The sequence below is a fragment of the Chelonoidis abingdonii genome, chromosome 5 (assembly GCF_003597395.2).
Source record: "Chelonoidis abingdonii isolate Lonesome George chromosome 5, CheloAbing_2.0, whole genome shotgun sequence".
Classification (NCBI taxonomy): Eukaryota; Metazoa; Chordata; order Testudines; family Testudinidae; genus Chelonoidis; species Chelonoidis abingdonii.
In genome coordinates, this window is record NC_133773.1 from 64020178 (window position 1) to 64041737 (window position 21560).

A 21560-nucleotide genomic window follows, 5' to 3' on the forward strand; every position below is an offset into this window, starting at 1 on the left:
AGCGAGACAACTTAAAGTAACAGTACTTTTGCACTCAGGAATTTTCCCTCCTATGTTTTGATAATCCAAGATCCGATTAATAGATTCATAGATTCCAAGGCCACAACTGACCATTATGATCATCTAATCTTACCTCCTGAATAACACAGGCCACAGAAAAGCATCCAATATTGATTTTAAAATGGTCAGAGAGAGATAATCCACCATGATAAGTAGTTCTAATGAATAATTACTCATTGTTAAAAAATTATGTCTTATTTCCTGTCAGAATTTGCTTAGCTTCAATGTCTAGGCGTTGGATCATGTGATATCTTTCTCTGCTAGGTTGAAGAGCCCATTATTAAATATTTGTTCCTCTTATAAGTAAAGTAGGTACTTATAGACTCTAATCAAGTCACTCCTTAACCTTTTCTTTGTTAAGCCAGAATGACAAATGGAGCATAGCATCAACACAAACAGTAAACATTGTGAGACACAGGATAAACTGGGGAGAGTTAGCAAAACGGTAAGTAAACAGAAACAGCAGCCACTACTGGAACTTCATAAAGCTTTTCTTATCCCTTTAGCACACTTGGAATATAACAATAGGATTCAAGTGAATGTTCAAAATTCTTTATTTAGAAAGAATATTGTTAAAACACATATTCAAAATTGTAATTAGCAAACCTGTTCAAATTTAACATAGTGCAAAATACTTGTAAAATCTCTTCACAATTCAACTAAAAGTTACAAATGTGTTTTTATAAAAAATGTAAATATTGACTCACAATTATTTCTATAGAGCAAAAATGGACTACCCCAGACAAGAAGAGCAAAAATTCACAAAAGTTACTAAATAAATAAATGATACTGGAATGCTTTAAAATTCAGAAATGACATTGCTTTCTATTCTTATGTTCTCCAGATCAAAAAAGTTCAATGCCTTTATAATCATGTTTGAGATTTCCTCTGACCAGCACATGGACAAGGACAGAGATAAATTGGTCTTGTATTGAAACTAATGCACCAATCTGTGCCTAGAGGGATGATCTCTGTGACAAGCCAGTTAAAGGTGCTGGTTGGGGAAATACAGAGAGAAAATGAGGTATCTCAGTAGCCCTTCTTTATTCTCCTACTAATAATTAGCAACAATTGATGATTAGCCCTGAAAAAGGATGGACTGTTAGAAGACAGATATTAATATGCAGAACACAAATTTAGTGACTTATAGGCATCTTTTAGCTATGATAATCATAGTCTGAATTTCCCTTTGGCAGAAGTGTAATTAATGGAGGTAGAGAGAGGAGATTGAAGCAGGTGCCACTCCAACACTTTTTAAAGAATGAAATGGCCCATTTGCAACCTTACATGCAAACAGAGGGTACAGCAGATATGCTTTCATATCTCAGGTTGGTTATTGCAGTTCCCCTAATTGGCTAACTGCTCTCTGAACTAATAGGTAATCAAGTACATTGGAAGACAAGAACTATTAATTCATTCTGAATTCTCCAAAATGCCCTGGCACTTCCCCCCAAAAATCTCCTATCTTGAAGAGCATAAAAACTAGATTTAATAAGACATGAGAGGCGAGGGTCAAAGACACTCAAAGGGAGAGGGTGAGCAGAGATGTGGTTACACAAGAAGGCATATATAAATTTTGATGGTTCCATCACTATGTGGTGTGCTTTCTTTCCTTCCTCATTCTTCTTTTAGCCTTCACAATACCAGTGAGCTGTTAGGAGAAATGATAATGTGGTTCCAACCTGCTTGTTTAGGTATATAATGCAGAGTGGCCCATAAGAAAACTGAAGACGAGAGGCAGAGAAAGCAGAAGAGAGAAAGTCCATGCTATGCAAACAGCACCTGCTGTCAAACAAAGTTACAAGAAAAGCCAATTCAGGCACTTCAGAAAGTGCAGGAGTGATAACAAAGAATTGTCATTTCACACAAGGTTTCTGAAAATGAAAGACAAGAGGAAATGGAAAGACACATCATGTTTCTCCACATATTAAAGTGCCTTCAGACTGCACCCTGCCATACCGCTAGATTTCTGGATTGAAAACTTTCAGCAAACATTATCTCCTGTCACTTCTTCCCTTGTTCCATTTCATTCTGAACCAACTGTGATGTTAGTGACATTCTAGGACTTGCTACCAGGATTTGTAAGTGGGCATTATTTGGGACTGAGAAACTTCCAGTGCTCCATGCCTTCCATCTAGGGTCCACATTTAAAATATTTCAACAGGCATTGCATAAAGCTCAAACTTCCAAACTGACCACCAGAGTGCCACTCTTGTTTCATCTTTCTTTCTCAGAACCAAGGGTCAAGTGTATGGTACTCTGCAGAGTTGTCTGTGCAGCCCCAATCAAGTTTAGGGTCACAGACTCTGGAAGCTGAAGCATCTTCCTGAATTCTGGATGCACTATATCTGTAATGCCCAGGAGACCAATCCCTAATACTAAAATAGTTCTAAAAAATTTTGAAGTAAAATATCTTCATATTGAATAAGTGTAAATTTACAGAATATCAGTATCTGCCAAATTACTGCCAGCAGGGTGGTTTTTCGTTTGGCCAGTCGGTGTCAAACAAACACAGATGAAACTGTATCTGCTATACCTAGAAGAAGTAAAACACAAACTAGATGTTGAATAAGAATTAAGAAAGCATTTATTTCAAACTGAACTTGCTGTCCTGAATAACCAACTGAAACTTAACCCCAAAAGTCCTACTTCATGAGCCAGTATAGGTGAAATGCAAAGAAAAAGGAAACAAAACTAAACTGTTTTGCCTTTTACTCCTTTAAATTGTATGAAAACAGCTACAGTTCTGACCTCCCCATACAAAATAAAAGGGTTCTCCTTTATTTTCACATTAAAGCTGTTCGGTTCTTTTCTTTGGGGAATTTAATGCAACTCTGGTGAACTTACAATGTGTTAACACAACTGGATGTTGAAATGTGAGCTGTAGTTTTCCTAGTTTCAGACTCAAAATCCTTTCCCTTTTCCCCTAAGGACTGGAAAAACTACTTGTAAAATTTTACCATTCCAGTGTGCTGTCATGTTCTAGGTCCTCCACAGATTACACAGGGCCCATTACAGATAAATTTGTGTCTCCAGTATAGCATGTTTTCTGGGGCCCCACCCTTCCATTTTACTCTCATTTCATCCCAGTTACAGATATTTGTGGAGGACCCTACTACAATTGTCCATCCTTTTCTACTCTCTTATTAGCACTCCTAAACATCCTCCAGGAAAAAGGTAGTGGACAGAAAGGATGAGTTAAATAGCCCTGTATAGTGAGTGGTGGGCATGCCACATTTTCACCATCAAAAGCTGCAGGAGAGAAAGTGACTCAGCAATCCTTCCTGAGGATGCCCAGGATGCAGGAAGTCTCCACCCTTGTTCACACTCATTTCAACTCTCTTTGAGTAGCTATACTTCACCCAAGCTTGCACCAAAGAACAGCCCCTGTATTCTACTTGGGTGCAATTGTGACAGGCTCTTGTCCGAAATGAGGAGGGTGGGAGATAGAAGGGAAGGCTTCTGCATCCATGTAAGGGCCTGTCACAATCTAGTCCTAAATCAGGAACTAATGTCTAATTCAAAAAAAGAAAAATTATGAACAGAGAAAAACTAAGATTAATAGATTCACAGAATTTCTACTGCTCCCCTCTGGTGAATTTAGGGTTCAGGCAATTTGGTTTTGTTTCTTTCTGAGGAAGCTTAAGAGACAACTGGGTTAACTGAATTAGTGATTTAGTGAGCTTTAATTTTACTGATTGTTCTCTTGGTCCACCTCTACAGTTGGCTTGCTTTAGTTATCATGACTCAAATCAATAGTGTTACCAGGTAGCTAGTTCATACAATAATAAATGAATATTATCAAATTTAAACAGCTAATTAAGGGCCCAATCTTCCTTCCTTGGTAAGGAATGGTGTCCTTAGCCTCTGACAGAGGCTGGAGATGGATGGCAGGAGAGAGCTCACTTGATCCTTGCCTGTTAGGTTCACTCCCTCTGCGGCACCTGGCATTGGACACTGTCGGTAGACAGATACTGGGCTAGATGGACCTTTGGTCTGACCCGGTACGGCCGCTCTTATGTTCCAAGTGGGACTGGGTCCTAGGGGCCTGATTCGTGTTGCCCTGATCTTTGTGTAATCACATCAGTGCAAAGTGGGAGCAAAATGTTATCCAGTCTGTTTTACTCACTTTGCACTAGTGTAATTGACTACCCAAGGTACTAAGCAATTGTGAATCAGGACCTGTATGTGTGAGATATGGGGTTTTATGGTAGGTAAGTCCAAAAAACTGACACACCTAACCTCAGACAGACTAACAAACCCAACATTGCATTAGTTGCTGTTAGGATTCCTGTACAAAAGGTAGACAGAATAACTATTAGTCCAATTATTGTAATCAGATGTGAGACCCTCATTTGGGAATAAGGGTCTGATCTCGTGAGCTGCTGATGAGACTTCATCCCCTCACAGAATCAGATCCTAAACAAAGTTCAAAATAAAAATGGCAGATGGTCTTGTCAGGAGACTTGGTGAAAGATAATTTAGGGACTATTTGTGCAGGAAAACCTACAGGCAAGAACCCTGTATCCTTTGCAGAATCACTGGGCTGCACACAGGTATAAGAGTCCATGTTCGCAGATTTGCTTGCAGGACTGAATCCTTGCATAATAAGGTTCTCTGTGCCCATATAATTTAACTAAACTAACATGTACTTTAACTTGTTATGCCTTAGAGCTTTAAATTTCCAAAGTGCTTTATGAATATTAACTAATCATTTAAATGTATGAATTAGCTCCACTAGCAAAGATTCAGAGGGGTAGCCGTGTTAATCTGTATCCACAAAAACAACGAGGAGTCTGGCGGCACTTTAAACCAATAAATAAAACAGATTTATTTGGGCATAAGCTTTTGTGGTTAAAAAACCCACATCTTCAGATGCATCTTTTTTACCCACGAAAGCTTATGCCCGAATAAATCTGTTAGTCTTTAAGGTGCCTCCAGACTCCTCATTGTTTTTAGCAAAGATTTTGTTTTCTTTACGTGTTGTTTTTCACCTGCACTCATCTCGTCCTGTTTTTATAAATAAAGTGATTTTGTCGTTTTTACAATCTGAACTTCTAGCTGAAGTGTTTTCCAGATCCTTTCACTTATATGGAAAAATATAGTCCAGCATGTGCCTTTACTGTTCAAGCCAACAGTTTGTTTTTTTGACTTACCACAGACATTACTACCTATTTTAATATGGGCATAACCATTTATTCCCCATGTGCGCCCCCACGAGTTGCGTACAATCCAGTAAGGGATGCTACCTGTAAAAAGAGATATTTTTTTCATTAATAATTAAAGAAAATAGCAAATTTGGGAAACCTGATAAAACTCTTAATGCATTGTCTAATTTATCAGTCATTATAATGTTTCACAGTTTATGCTGACTTGATGTAATGCTAGTGGAATCTACTATTAACAGTATAACCAACAAGCAGGTGTCATGCTGCTGCTAGTACAGCATAGCCTCATTCTTGAGGAACTAACATTGAAACACTATACTTACATCATATACTAGATTGACAGAATTTGTGCTAACTTGTATTCTTATTGCTATGTTGTCAAGGGGGCTCTGCAAGGGTGCATTGGGGGTATGTCTGCATGGATCACATTGCAAGTACAGTGCCTAGATGGGCTCAACATTTAACTGTTTTTTGTTTTAAGATAGCTTAAATATACTCGTTTCTAGCCACCTTTTTTTTTTTTTTAAATAAAAGCCACCATTACTCAGTGAAGCAGAATAAATATAAAATCCACAGTTTTGTGACTCTAGCTAATGAAATTTTACCTGTTCTATCAAAACCAGTAATGAGAACAGCATGATTTGCTTTTCCACTGGAGCAGTGATACTGTATGATCCCACCCAGATAATCCTGCCAGCTAACCGCATCTACTGTCACTGCCAAAGGTCCACAGTTAACAAGCTTCTTCATCATTTCGTCTTCCTGGCCACTACAAAAAAGATAAAGAGTCATAAACCAAAACTGTTAAACTTTAATGTGTCAAAACAATCTCCAAGTCACTCAGCTGATTCTGTCCAATTTAATATTCAAATAACCAAGCTGTTTCCCGTGAAAGTTAAACTTCACAGGTTTATACGTCAAGACAAAAACAGGGTAAGGTAGGTGATACAAAGCAAAGAATTTGCCTGTAAAAGAAATGATAATTAAGTAGATTTTGGGTACAACTGCAGGGGAACAGCAGGTACTATGTAGCTGTGATTCTCCTCTTCCTCATTTAGAATGTGGCTTTTGACAATCCATTAAATACATTAACACACTACAAAGAAAACCTTAATGAGTCTTTAATATGTTTTTTGAAGCTTAAAGCAGCTTTCCTCCCAAAGTGTAGGCTTTGGACAATTGGTAACCAAAGCTGTATTAGAATATGTATTAAACATTACATTTTAGCTAACAAAATGAGCAATTCTAATGAAAGATAACTAAATGTGTTAGTGTAAAAGTACGTTGTACAATGAATGTGTTGGTAACATTGCTGGCCAATCATTAATAGGAATTCTAAATTAGTTTGTCCACTTACACTTTTCTATGGTTATTTTAAAAGTACTGCTCTCAGAACAAAATCAGTTAAATCAAGTGATTAACACCCTCTCATAATTTTTTTTTACTGGAGTTATGCAATGGCCCTAAAATATTCTCAGCCACTCTAAGTATGTTTAATTTGGTTATTACCAAAATTATTCAGTAATAAAGCTATGGAATTACTTATTTTTAGCTATTTGTGTCTGGTTGTCACCCTCCTACTACCGGAATGATTTTTCGCCTGGTGTTTTTGAAAGCAAATTGTATTGTACTAACAATTAAAAAAATTAGAGAGTCAACTTAATACAAAATTAAAAAGAAAACAAGTTGTCTTTACCAAATTCAGTCAATAGCAGTGTTTGCTCAAGTCACAAGCTGGAAAGTGAGGGATGTTTGCAGTGGAAAGGAATGCAAATAGATATAGACTGAAGTAATCAAACACTGATTATTTTTTGTTCATCGAAGTTTGTTGACAGCAGTAGGAGCTGTTGTTCATGAGGTATAGGTGACTTAACATTCAAAAAGTATACGCATAAAATTGAAACCAAAGAGAGAGTGCACTATGACTTTTTAGTAGCTGAAAATGATTTTTACTCTGATTCAGACCTGAAGAAGAACTCTGTGTAACTCAAACACTTCTCTCTCTCTTCAAAGAAATTGGTCCAGTAACAGGTATTACCTTACCCACCTTGTCTCTCTAATATCCTGGAACCAACATGGCTGCAACAACCGCATTCTACTCTTACTGTGATTTAAAGAATCTGGACCACAAATGCCCAAATGAATATGATTTTATATATAGTGGCAGGATTAACATATATCTACATGACTGACTAATGTCATCAGTAAAAATAACCTTTGGCTACCCAACGCAGTGAAGGCTCTGACTTCAATTCATAGCCCATGGACACAGGAAAAAGGTACAGCAAATAAAAAGAATCAATAGTGGTTACCTGAAGTCATACGCAGTATAATCTGTGATTGAAACTCCAATATCAGAGGACTGGAAATAATGGCACAGTCCTGTTTGAGCTTTAAAAGTGTATTCAGAATCTTTCACCAATTTTACTTGTGTCTGCAAGAAGATATATTAATGAATGTTTGGTGCTAAAGCCAAAAAGGGTATAAAAGCTGGTGTCTTGAGTAATCTCCTGGCACTGCAGAATTGCAAGTGGTGTGGAGCCTGTACATTCATGCATACTAACCCTCGACAGAAGTTTTAAGAACCACTGACCCCTCATAAGTACCTCTGTAAAATATTGTATTTACAAACAATTCATCTTATATGGCCAAAACCTCAAACCGGCATCTACCAGAACAGCTGGGACTGAGCTGGCAGGGGAGTACTCACAGAGGAATCCTTCCTCTCCAGCCACAGTGCAGCTGTGGACGTTCTACACAGGCTACTTCCACCTATTTGCTAATGAAACACCATCTGCACGCCTTGTATGCCTTTGGTGGAGGGCAGAGGGTCTATGCAGCAATGTCTCTACCCATTTCAGCTTCTTGAGCTGGCATGCAAGGAACCCATGCAGAATGGGGATGCACACTCCATATCATGAAAAATTAAATTTCTCTTCTGGAGCTGTTACGATCCTGGCTCACATCCACCTTATTCTTCAGGATGAGAGAGCTCTTTAAATAGAATAGTTAGGCATGTAAATCTATATTATGACAGTTAAATAAATGGCTTATTTTACAGTGGCATGAAGTGCCTGCCCCTTCTGTTTGTCTGAATGGGAGCTTAGGTTCTTAACACCACTGAAAAATCAGACCCTAAAATTCATGGTGAACTGAAATGAAGATGTTATTGAATTCCAGAGGCTGATTTGCTCATAGTGCATACCTGGGGGCTGATTTGTTGCATTCATAAGGAATGCATTTAAATCTTCCAACTTATACACAGCTTTAAACTTTGGTTACTCTGGATTCCATGTGGAACTAACTAGGTTCCAGTAAGTTAGACATGCTGTAATCCATGCACATTTTGTGCTACCTGCTGCTTTTTGTTTGTTTTTATAAAATACATTAGTATAGAAAATCTACAAGGAACATTTTAAGATTTATGAAAAGACTCAGACCTGATTCAGCCAGCTGAGAGCACTAACAGTAGAGCCACCATGGCAGCCGTAATTGTTGTATGAACAGTCAATGACCTGCTGTACACTGAGTTCTTCCAGAATCTTCATTTTGATTGCATAGGCAGATTCTATTCCACCCACAACGCTGAAAGCCCAGCAGCCTCCACACTGGGGAGAGAAAAATCCAATATTTGTCACTGAATAGCAGTTATAGGCAGAAAACTAAACAAAACAAAAAAAGAAAAGGAAGTAGTTTAAATATAGCATGTTTCTTCTTATTGTTTTAATTACTGAAGCATCAGCCAAAAATCACTGTAAACAGTGTCTTCTTGTATCCAATATCATGTTTTAAAATTAACTTAAGCCTTTTTACTATTTGTTCTAGAACTGTGAATTTTCTTCTCCATGATTTAGCATTCCTAATTTCCTATTCTAAGAACTCTTTCTATACTCCCCCCCAATTTGTCTTTACTAACACTAAAACAATCTCTTCAGTATACAGAACCTAAACCACTCTCTGTCCTATGAATAATATTCTCCTAATCTGGGTTTTGACTCTTTTGTTACGCTGGAACTTTTTTTATTTTAACCAAACAATTTTCTTTGGTTTAGAACTAGATGGAATTTTTTTTAATTAGTAACTGTCATAAACAGATAGCTAAGGGTTAATGTTTCTTTTACCTGTAAAGGGTTAACAAAGGGAACCAAACACCTGACCAGAGGACCAATCAGGAAACAAGATTTTTCAAAGCTCAGAGAGGGAATTTTTGGGTGTGTGTCTTTTGTCGTGTCGCTCGCTATGAGAGTGATCTCTATCTCCAGGCTTTTCTAATCTTCTGTTTCCAAGTGTAAGTACAAAGGTAGAAACAATAGTTTTTATATTGTTTTGTATTACATGTGTGTAGTTTGCTGGAATGTTTAAATTGTATTTCTTTGGATAAGGCTGTTTATCATTTTCTTTAAGCCAAACACCCGTATATTTGTCAGTGATACAGAGATCATTTTAGTTCTTTTTTTTCTTTCTTTTAAAGACCTATTGGATTTCTCCTAGTTAGAACTCACCAGGGAATGGGGAGGAAGGAAACATGGGAAGGGAAAATCTCTTTGTGTCAGAGTGCAAAGCTTACCTTTGCAGGGACTCTGACTAAGCGTAAAGAAAACTTGATCCTCTGTGTTTGCATTTCAGGACTTGAAACAGGGTAATCTCTAGTGTACCCAGGGTGGGAAATCTGGGGGAAGTAAAGAGGGGAAGGGAAGTGGTTATTCCCTTGTGTTGTAAGACTCAGGGCATCTGAGTCCTTGGGGTCCCCCAGGGAAGGTTTTGGGGAGACCAGAGTGAGGCAGGCACTGGAATTCCTGTCTGGTGGCAGCGCTATCAGATCCAAGCTGGTAATTAAGCTTGGAGGGTTCATGCAGGCACCCACATTTTGGACGCTAAGGTTCAGAATTGGGACTTATGCTTATGATAGTAACATGATGTAATTAATAAGGATGTATCTAGTCTATTTTCAACAGTTATGTTTAAATAATTCTTGTTACAGAAAGTTGCTATGTCTAGTTTATATTTTGAAAAGTAACAACTAGGTGAAAGAATAAAAGGACAATGTATAAAGTGTGAGGCACAAGGCATAAATGATCTGAGGAGCATGATTTAGGGTATGTCTGCATCACAATAAAACACCCATGGCTGGTCCAGATCAGCTGACTCAGGCTCACAGGACTCGGGGACTCTAAAATTGCAGCGTAGGCGTCCAGGCTTGGACTGGAGCCTGGGCTGTGAGGCCCTCCCCAAGCATTGATTCCCAGAGCCCACACTCCAGCCCAAGCCCAGACATCTATGTTGCAATTTTATAGCCCCACAGCCTGAGGCCCGCAAGCCTGAGTCAGCTGACCTGGCTCAGTCACAGGTGTTTTATTGCAGTGCAGACATACCCATAGGGTCTATTATACTATGAAGAGTCAAAAGAGAATAATACTGGCCCAGATTCTCAGCTTTAATGCAGCAGTGAATGAGGGGCATCAGAGAGTGAATAATGACTCCCTGATTCTCCTCCTGGTCTTCGATGCAGGTTAGAGCTGCCTAGTGTTTGCTTCAGCCAGCTACAGTCCCCAAGGGACTGTAACCAGCTGGAGATAGCTGGAGCCAACTTTGCTCTGGCTACCCTTCTGACCTGCCACTGATATGTCCCTGCCTGCTCCCAGCAGTCTACCTGTAAGGTTTATGGAAAGGGAGGCACTGGAGTTGAATTCTACATCCATTGGAGACTTCCCCACACTGAGGGAATTCCCAGCAGAGGGTCTGTGGTCAACGGCTGCTCCCTTTTGAGCCACTAACAGATACAAATAACAAGGCTGAGTAGTAAATCTGTTTCATTCTGTTTAGAAAAATACTAAGGCTTGAGCATGTAAATCTGGGGATGTAAATAGTTTTAGTCAATCAGACTGGAGATTTAAAAACCATAGCTGTATCAAGTACATACTTTTATATAACTCTGTAGCTTGTAGACATTTTAACTGACCTCTACACAGGTAAAGGTACTCGAATATAATGTATATGGAATAATTCCTTTCCTCATACTGGTGTGTAGCGGGATGGTTACTCGCTCCTGCCCTTAGGGGTTTAAAAGCAGCCCTGGAGAGGGCTGCTGCTCTAAAAGCTGCGCTGATTGGGGAAGCAGCCACAGCTGGACCACACCTCAATCAGGCCATAGCTGGCCTGTATAAAAAGGCTGGGAGCCAGCAGCTCAATAGTCTTCCTCTGCCTGTAGAGGGACAAGGGCCTGGCTGCAGAGAGCTAGAGACAGGGTACCATACCATACCATACCATACCATACCATACCATACCATACCATACCATACCATACCAGACGAGCTCCAGCCTGGCCTAGCATAAGGGCAACAGGTACTGGGGGTTGCAGAGGGTAACCCAGGGGTAGGGAAAGACAGCAGGTCCAAACCCAGCCTTGCCAGTGATGAGTAGGCCGATACTGCAGTCTGCCCCAGGGCATGGGGGCTAGATGATGACTGGCAGTAGCCTTATACTGAGGTGAGGTGGGGATAGTGGGTTGGGGTTTCCTGGGGAGGGAAGATCCTGAGAGAAAGGGGTTACTGCCAGGGGGCAGCACTCCATCTAACAGGGCACTGGAGTCCAGAGAAGGATGGAGTTGAGGGGCAAGTGGTAGTGGATCACTGACCTGCAGAGGGTGCTCTGGGCTGGAAATTGCGCTAATTCCCTGAGAGACCAGCAGGAGGTGCTGCAGGGGTGAGTCTGCATGCTTATATGGTGTAATTTAAAAATCAGTACATAAGCAAAATGTATATTATATAAGGTATTTTTGTTCTGATCATACATTAAAAAGTAATGTATGTTGCCTATAATCAAAGGACTTTAGAAGTCCTTTACATATTCCAAGAAACTTCATTATGTTGTAAAATCTAGCTAATTAGAGCTTTGTCTTATCAATACTTTTACATCAGTTGGATTTCCTCTTTTAATGAATTTACACATTTATTGGGTCTATGTTGGTTTTTCCCCCCCCCCCCCACAAGTCCTCCCATATACTTGTGAAAACAAACTGTTTAAATCTCAAGAGGCTTTCCTGTTGCATGTCAGCACTGAATGCAAAAAACTGCTCTTGAGTCAGTAACTCATACAATGGCAGAACTGATCTCCGTATCAGAATTTGGGACAAAATATTGACATTTTTTGACAGAACAGAATGTTCTGAAATATTTGGATTCAGAAGCATTTACGTGTTTTATTTTGATACTTTTACTGAAACAAAACACTTCCAAATCAGAACATTTCATTTCAGTTTTTCACAGCAAATCAAACTGTTTCATTTTAACTGAGTTCAGCACTAAGCTGTGTCCATCTGAGCTACAGGAGCATGTTAGGGTGCCTCATGACCCATTTGCTCTCTGTGGGATGGACCCCTTGGTCATGTTTTGATTTAGGATGACCAACTTGAAACAAAATATTTCCTTTAGATTTTCTCAAAGAACAATAAAAAAATGTTGGCAATATTAACATTTTCTCCACAAAAAATTTTGACTTTGCAGAAGCCACAAAAAACCATTAGACAGAAAATTTCCAACTAGCTCTCATATGGAGATACATGGTAGTCACCTCATTTAATGCAATTAGGGCATTCCAAATATTTTATTGCCATTGTTTTGGGAAATGATCCCTGTCCATCTGTATATCCCTTCTGATCACCATGATCACAGTACCCTTTTTAAATGACATTTTAAGCTTAAAATTCATCTAGAAGGATCCTAAAATGTACATAAAAATAACATTCATCATTGAAATGCAGCCATCTCTGAGGATGAATACACAGATTTTTAGCAGAGCACAGCAACATTGCTGTACAGCAAATAAATAGACACTATGTATGAGTTTTAGGTAGGCAAAATATAATCTCTATTTGAATTTGAACAGGACCCTTAGATTAAGCTCCCCTACAGTCAATGCCACTCTACAAATTAATCAGGCAATGATGTATGCTTAGATGCATCATATGCCATGTAGATCTCCTTTTCAAGCCTGAGCATGCTACCAGGAACAGTCCAGGTAGGAGAAATGTATTAATCCCAGTCTATAATATGTGCAACAATAAAATACTGAATGTTAGGAAGAAAAGAAAATCCAGAGCTTACTGTCTGCTGATTTCTCACTTGGGTGACAACGTTCTTGTCCCTCCAGTCAAACTTTGCTGGTAACGGTGTTTCTTTTCTCTTCAGCACTTCTGTGTATCTGGGAACGCTGTAAGGTCTGCTTTTTAAATAAATAGCTAAACAGAGACAAACATAAGCTACTACAGTTTATAACATTACAGAAAGAACACTAGAAAGTTATTAAAATCTAATTGTGAGCTGTAGTTTTGAGTACCATACCACATTTTAAATTCTTTTCAAATATATAAAGATAAAATTCAAGTAATCCAAAACAATCACTATATTCTAGATCAGGGATTGGTAACCTTTGGTACACAGCCTGCTAGGATAAGCACCCTGGTGGGCTAGGCAGGTTTGTTTACCTGCCATGTCCGCAGGTTTGGCCGACCGCAGCTCCCACTGGCTGCAGTTCGCTGTTCCAGGCCAATGAGATGTATGTGGGCCAAGGGATGTACTGACCACGTCTTCCTGCCACCCCATTGGCTGGAGCGGCGAACTACGGCCAGTGGGAGCCGCGATCAGCTGAACCTGCAGATGCGGCAGGTAAACAAACCAGCCCAGCCCACCAGGTGGGCCACATGCCAAAGGTTGCCAATCCCTGTTCTAGATCTATTTTAAAATATTCTGTATTTCTAGCAAAGGGGATAACTCTGGAATTTGAGTGTGGGCCTCTCTATTAGGGGGTTCCATTAGAGCTGGTTAAAAAAAATAAGTCAAACTGATTTTTGGAAAACAACCTAAATTTAAATTTTTCATAATTTGTAGTTTTTCATTTTGGTGGAAAAAATTCCATTCATTGTTAATTTTCCCTTCACTCCCTCTCCCCTCCTCCACTGGAAAAAGGAGAGAGAGAATAAAAACAATGAATAAGCACTAAAACCAAATAACTCTTAAATGAAAATTTTCATTAAAATGTTCATTGCAATTGAAACCTCATTTTTCAGCAAAAATATTTTTCATCTGTTCTAGATCTTACTAGCCTGTGCCAGTGTCTATTTCACTCATTTCAGTCTAGGCCATCATTTTTCCTTCCAAAAAGCTGATGGATTGAAAAAACAGCCCACAAATTTCGATAAACCTACCACGATTTTGGCCCCACAGATATCTAATTGCAAACAAGTACAGCAGTGGCATGGCAAAGTTTTTTCCAGTTTAGATGATGCCCAGTTTTCAGGTGCATGAAGTGATGATGAATAGCTTCATAAGGGAAGGATTTAACCCCAAAAGTGTATAACATATATACATTTATGAATGCAATAGGCAAAATCCACTTAAGTCACATATTTATCCAGGCCTAGTGGAGAGGGACTGCTGGGTGACATCTGACAAATCACCTTGCCTCTCTGCTTCAGTTTCCCCATTTGAAAAATGGAGATAATGACAGCTAATGATGAAAAGTACTGTAGAAGAGCTAGGCATTATTACTGTGCTATAAAGAGGTAACAGTCAAGACATTTTAAGATTTAGGGCAAAAGATTTTTTTTTTTGGTTACAAAATCACAGGCATTAATTTTACTTTTTTTTTGTAAAATTGTTTCTTTGTACGTCTGTACATAAAACCATAGTCTATGACCTTCCACTTGACATAGTTTTATTTGTGTGGTGGTGCTTGACAGATTTGGTGGATTGGCAATAGACCTTTCATCCAAACCTCTTTCACGGATTGGCAATTCTACTGTGTCACCAGTGTGGTCAGATACAAAGCCCACTGATGTCAGTGGTGATCTCTCTCTTTACTTCAGTGAGCTTTAGATCAGGTACTAAATTGGAAAGCCAGTCCTACAAAGCCTAAAAATGATTTAACACAGCTAGACTGACATACATAGCAAACGTGTGTTTCTTTAAGGATCATCACAATGCAGAAATATTTTCAATCAGTCTTTTAGAAGAACCTAAATGTGTTCTCACTCAGCATAAAATCAGTTCAGCACAATTCTTTTAATACTTTGTGTAACAGATCAACCTTTCAACTTGATAGCTGTAGCTAAAGGACCTTCTTAACACCAACAGAAACAGACAACAGTCTGGTTTCTGAATCAGGTTCAAGTTCTGTGACAATCCAACCTTGTAAACCCAAGCAAGTGTGGAAAGCACTGCTGTAGCATTTAGACATACTTACAAGCAGAGACTTTAATCAGTACTAAATATAGTTAACAGTTTGCTAATTTGAAACAATTCAATATGACACAAGAAGAGGGGAGGGCAAAATTACAGAGCAAAATAATAAAAATATGAGATTAGCAGCATGCTAGTTCTTTACCTTTAAAATCTTCAGGAAACAAGTGAGAAAACTGATTTATTCCATAGAAAGCAGTCGTATTGTCATCTGATGATAAAGAATTCAAACTCCTAATTCTTTTAATACTTTCCTAGAAAAGAAAATTACAAATTCTTGAATTTCTGTTCCTTTAAGAAATGTAACCATCTTTGCAGGGCTTGTAGAGTTTGCTCTACATCTACATGTCTGAGTACTAAGCATATTAACCATGGTGAAAACCACCAGTGCTTGCAGTATTTAGGGACAAAACAACATTGTGTCATCTTTATTATGTGTTGTATTTAGTTGTAACATTCTCTATCAACTTTCTGTGTTTTAAACTGTCTCTTTCTTCTGTTGTAGCTTCTTTTCATTCTTGGCTTCACTTTACTTTTTCTTTCTTCTATAGGGCACAGTATCTTTTCCTCTGCTGCCTTTGGTATCTCATTTGTTCTTTTCCTTCTCTCTTCCTAAAACTCTTATGTCTCTTTTCTTTCTCTACATCACATACCACTTTCTCTTTTATTCTCTCCTCCCATATATTTTTTTCTCTTCTTCCACTTCGCCCTCCCTCCCTAAGTATAGGTTCACAAATAGATATTTAGAATACTTTGCAAACTTTATTTTGGATCAAGCATATATTGCCATTTTGAAAAACAGAAGATCTAAGGTATCTGGTACCGGGGTTGCTGATGTTCTTTGTTTTGTTTGTTTATGTTTAGTGGTTGTATGCCTTTGTTTGGCATTTAGATATTATACTCTATACATGATTTGGCTCAATTTATCCAGCTGTGGGCTATTGGAAATGCATTTTCTAATATTATGGATGGGCAATTGTTTTTGAAGTTGTATTTTTTTCTTGTTTCTAACACATTTTATGTACCGAGTGTGTGTGTATGTATATGTGTATGAGAGAAATACAGTCTTCTTTCTTCTAACTTATCCCATCAGTTCCTCATCTCTCCCCTGCCCACTCCCACTTACACATCCAACAGATTCAGTCACACAATGGACTAGAAAAGTTTAACACAAACCAAATAGCCAGAGAACAAAACCTAAAAGGGACAAAGGCTGACATGAAGGAAGCCCCTCAGTCTAAGTGAGAAGCCAACTCTCTGCCAACCTGCTGAGAGTCTTACCAGTGTGCTGAATCTAATCTGTAGATTGGCAGGAAAATACTGCATCACTTTGTACTCAGTTCACCTTTGGAAGGTTTTCTATGCAACCACATGGTTGGAAACTTAATTTGTATTTAAAACTAGAGATTTAAGGTACCAGAGAAGCTGATGGCAATTACACAGGAAAGCTCTCTACTTGGGCAAGTCAATATTTCAAACTCTGTTAATCTATTATTTATTAAGCATTCAAAGGGAGCACATTCACATTCAGGACCCATTTATCACTACAATCCCTGTCCTGAAGAGTTTATGGTGCAGAAGACAAACATGGAAAGAAAGCTGGAGAACCAGTGGAAGGTTCAAACTTCTTCAAAATATTTTTCATTGTTTTTTCTATTGTGGACTTGCAAAAGCAGTGGATCTTTAGAAGAATTTTTAAATCTAAAATCATGCCTTTTTCCCTCCTAGAAGTAAGGTTCTATTTTCTTAGTATCTTGCAGAAGCAGCATACCTTACAAGCAAATTTTTGAGCACTTATGGTCAAACATAAGGGTTGTGGGCAAAAAAAGGTCAAAAAAAAGGGTCATGGGCAAAGTAAGGCCTGTGGAGCCTAAAGCAGATTTATATACTAATACAAAATGAACTGCAGATATTTGCACTGGTAGGTCTGGGTTCCTAAAACTGCTGCCCAAGGAGCTTCTGATAGTCTAGAGAAGTAAACAGTGCACAAGAGGATGTTATAAGGGGAAGCTGGCCACGAAAGGACAAAGTGGTCTTCAAATTGAAAAAGCTGAACAAGAACTGCTACATCTGATGACAAACATTCACGTCATCTCTGGTACTTGTAAAAGCAGCAAAGAGTCCTGTGGCACCTTATAGACTAACAGACATATTGGAGCATGAGCTTTCGTGGGTGAATACCCACTTCGTCGGATGCATCGAAAGCTCATGCTCCAATACGTCTGTTAGTCTATAAGGTGCCACAGGACTCTTTGCTGCTTTTACAGATCCGGACTAACACGGCTACCCCTTTGATACTTGCTCACTGATTAACTTATGAGTATCCAGGCAGCTGACTTGGCTACTTATTTGAAAGAATATCAAATTGGAATGGCAGATCATTTCTATTTTTAAAAATGATCTACCAGCCACTGTGATTTATGGATATATGGTACGATGAAATACCTCAGAAATCAAAATACTCAACAGTTTGAAGATGCATCAGAATATAAAGTGGTAATATATAAAGTGGTAATTCTGCATCATAGAATATTGTGAAAAGTATTGATGCTGACAGATCCAATGGTTACTGCTCAACTGTATGTAACATTACAAAATTATTTAAAAATATTGGAGCACATCAGTCCACATTAAATAAATGCAAGGAACATGTAATTGTTATACATTTTATATCCTATTTCCTAGATTCTGAGAAAGAAAAAAGCATGCTACGAGACGCTCACTACAGCTGCCCCAAGGGACCAGGAAGAGGGCTCCTTGACCGCTACATACATTTGAAGGGAACTAAGGGCCAGATTTTAGAAGTATCCAGATGCCTAAATAATTTGAAAAATCTGCCCCAAATGATCAGGAAATGTTTTCATCAAAGTATCTCCTTATAAACTACAAAACTTAGTAAAACAATCTGACTTGTTTCACCTTGTTTTACAGCCACAAATTTTAGGATGAAACCTTAAAAATTTGAGATTCTGCCTCATGTGTGTGTATATACACAAAAAGATCCCATGTATATACACAAAAGATTCCTTTTCCCTGTTTGCATAGTGCTGCTCTCCAAACCAACAAAACAAACAGCCTCAAAGAGGTCTCCTCCCCCTCCAAGCCACGCTTCTGGTCAGCAGAGCTCCTGGAGTTGGAGAGATCCTCTTATAGAAGAGGTGTTGCCAACATTACACTGTCTGTGAGAGGCCCTCATCTTTGGCACTTCTTCCACCCCTCTACCCCAAATCTGTTGACATTCAGCTCATGCTGCAAAGTGCAACTTTTTACCCAGGCTTTTAGAAAGGGAGGGGTTTTGAAAAAGGCTTGCATATATGATATGAGAGTGTTTTGGGCTACGGTTGCAGTAATATTTAATTTGCTCTTTCTAGTTGGTCATTTTGGGGTTTTGCAGAAGCTGCTAGTCATTTTTTACATTTGTATTTTTTAAAATATTAGTTTGCAAAGTCCTTTAGGATGAAAGGCACCTATGTACATTAATAAAGGAAAACAGCACTATTATCTGAAAATATGAGGCAGAGAATGGGCAACAGGGGATGGATCCTGCTCATTCCCTCTGAGGCACCTGGTACTGGCCACTGTTTGAAAGCGGGATACCAGGCTAAATGGACCTTTGGTCTGACTCAGCATGGCCATTTCTTATGTGGCCACTATGAGTCAAGGGTTTCAAGACAATGAGAGGGGAGCTGGCAGAGTTCAAGTATACAGAACTTAGTCCCACAACCTTACACACTAAGAGGAGTCTGCTCTGTATCAAATCTGGAAACTAGAAGTGGAGAGTAGAAAATGTCACCATCTGACTGAGAATTGGGCAAACTCATAGGGTTTTGTTAGACCAATGCTGACACCTTATGGGAGAAAAGAAAAGTACAGGTAATAGTTTGGGGAAATCTTTCCTCCAAACAGAGTCAGGGTTTTGTGGCCCAGGAAATCCATTGCTATGCCTCTCCTCTTATTTTGAAGGAAGATTTCAGTTCTCCTTTTCTTTAAAATGTCAGTGCAAACTTTAGTACACAAGGGTGAATGAGACCCAAAGTGTTTTCAATCCTCTGACTGACTATCCTCTCCTTCATGAACTGATCCATTTGTAGTCATTTACAATGTTACAATTCTACCCATTCTCCAGTCATCCATAAAATTCCTGGGGGAAAAACAGGGTAGACAAGACATGATAGGTTCAGTTCTCCACTATGTTTTGCCTGGTGTTATCTACTTATATCCATGCAAAGAATGCACCAGCTGTAACCATTCTGATTTGCTGATATTTCACACCCACTTAACACACTGTAAATCATTACACAAAGTGAAAGATAGTGGAGAATAACGTGAAAAGCCAGGCATCAATTTAAAACAATTTTTTAATTCTTTCTTTATACATCTGAAAGCAAAAAACACAATTCCCTCCTTTTCCATACCACCTTTAAAAGATGTGTGCGGCACATTTCACCACATACTACATAATCCCCCCCACCACACAACACTGATTGAATTTTAAGTACTGTATACTCTTTCCTGGCAGCTATAGAATCAAGACTGGCCAGATATTCACGATGGTGGGGGGAGGAGGAAAGGGGAGTCTGGTTCTTGAAAGAGGCTGACCCTTAACACATGGACCTGTGGGGTCAGGGGGAATGTTTTAGTAGCAGTTTATGACCATAGAGAGAGCCAGCTTTGGGAACTGAGGTGGGGAGAGGGCAGTAGGTGGCAGGGATGGAGCCTGAGCAGCCAAAAGGCAGGGTGAGTGGTGAATATGGAGGCTGAGCAACTGGCAGGCAAGAGATCTGGGTGGCAGCTACAGAGGCTGAGTGGCAGGCTGCAGGGTAGCAGCTATGGAGATTGGCTGGCAGGCAGGCAGGAGTGCCTGGCTGGGATGGAGGCTTAGTGGCCAACCGGCAGGCCAGAGGGATGGGTGACTGGAGTGGAGGCTCACCAGTCCACTGACAGGCAGGCAGGAGGGGTGGACCATGGATGGCAGGTGTGGAGGCTGAGCAACGGGCAGGACTGGGGGTGGGTATGGAGGCGGGGGGTGGCTGGCTGGCAGGATGGGTTGATGGTGAATATGGAGGCTGAGTTGCAGCCAGGAGGGGGTGGCTGGCACATAGTGGGTCCCCTTCCTAACCAACTCTGGCAAGCAGAGGCAGCGGGTGGGAGGCCCCGGGCAGGATAGGGGCCCAGGGCAGGGCGGCTGGCTCTGGGGACGTACATGTGCAGGGTGGGTGGGGGGTTGCTGGCAAGGAGGCGCTGGGGGTGGCAGGTGCAGCAGGACGGGGAGGTTGCTTGGGGGAGCTGCAGGCAGAGACGGAGCGGGGGTGCGGCCGGGGAGGCCGGAGCGACCTAAGGCCCACGCAGGGGTGAGCACAGGAGCAGTCGGTACCTACCCGCAGGGCGGCCTCCTCTCGCCCATCCCGGCTGCCCCAGCGAGCGTGGGAGAGGCTCAGGGAGCCGGGCAACTCAGTGCGGCCGCCGCTGTTACCCCGTGGCTGGATCCCCGAGGGCTGCGGGGAGGAGCGGCCCCCGCCGGGGAGCAGGCGGCACAAGAGCCAGAGCCCCAGCAGCTTCATGGAGCCCGGGGCTGCTCGCCGCGCCAGCGGGGGGGGCTAGTTTCCCTTTCACTTTCCAGGCTCCGGCGACTCCTCCTGCTGCCGCTGCGGTGGCAGAGTGTGGAGCACAGCGCTGGGAGTACGATCACTGGGGCCACCCCTTCCACACACCCGGGCTTTAGTCTGACTCTGATACTTTCAGCAGCCTCCCACTCCCTGCTGTAAGAAGGGACAGCTAACCCCAAGCTCAGGGGCCGCTCCAGGCCCCAGCAAGCCAAGCCCAACCCGTGCTTGGGGCTGCGTGCCGCGAGGGGCGCTCTGCTGGCACGTCTGCAGGAGGTAAAACGGAGCCGCGGAACCGGCGACAGGTAGAGCGCCCCCAGCCGTGTGCTGCTGTGCTTCGGGCAGCGAAATGTCTATAGAGCCGCCCCTGCTCACCCTGCAGCTCTTAATCGAGCTGGGAACTCTTGGGGGGTGACAGGTTTCAGAGGGGAGCCCTGTTAGTTTGTATCAGCATAAACAATGAGGAATCTTTGGGGCATCTTAGAGACAGGACT

The 21560-nt window shown here is 40.6% G+C and overlaps 1 protein-coding gene across 1 annotated transcript; it reads right to left on the bottom strand.

Annotated features, from left to right (window-relative positions):
• Window positions 1–596: 596 nt before the first annotated feature.
• On the bottom strand, window positions 597–21110 carry CTSO (cathepsin O). Its single transcript, XM_032779131.2, has 8 exons — window positions 20842–21110; window positions 15609–15717; window positions 13331–13464; window positions 8669–8836; window positions 7541–7662; window positions 5834–5997; window positions 5217–5309; window positions 597–2596 (listed from the first exon to the last, which is right to left on the bottom strand). Exons 1-8 carry the CDS (start codon window positions 21022–21024, stop codon window positions 2562–2564), a joined length of 1008 nt encoding a protein of 335 aa, XP_032635022.1. The 5' UTR covers window positions 21025–21110; the 3' UTR covers window positions 597–2561.
• Window positions 21111–21560: the final 450 nt, after the last annotated feature.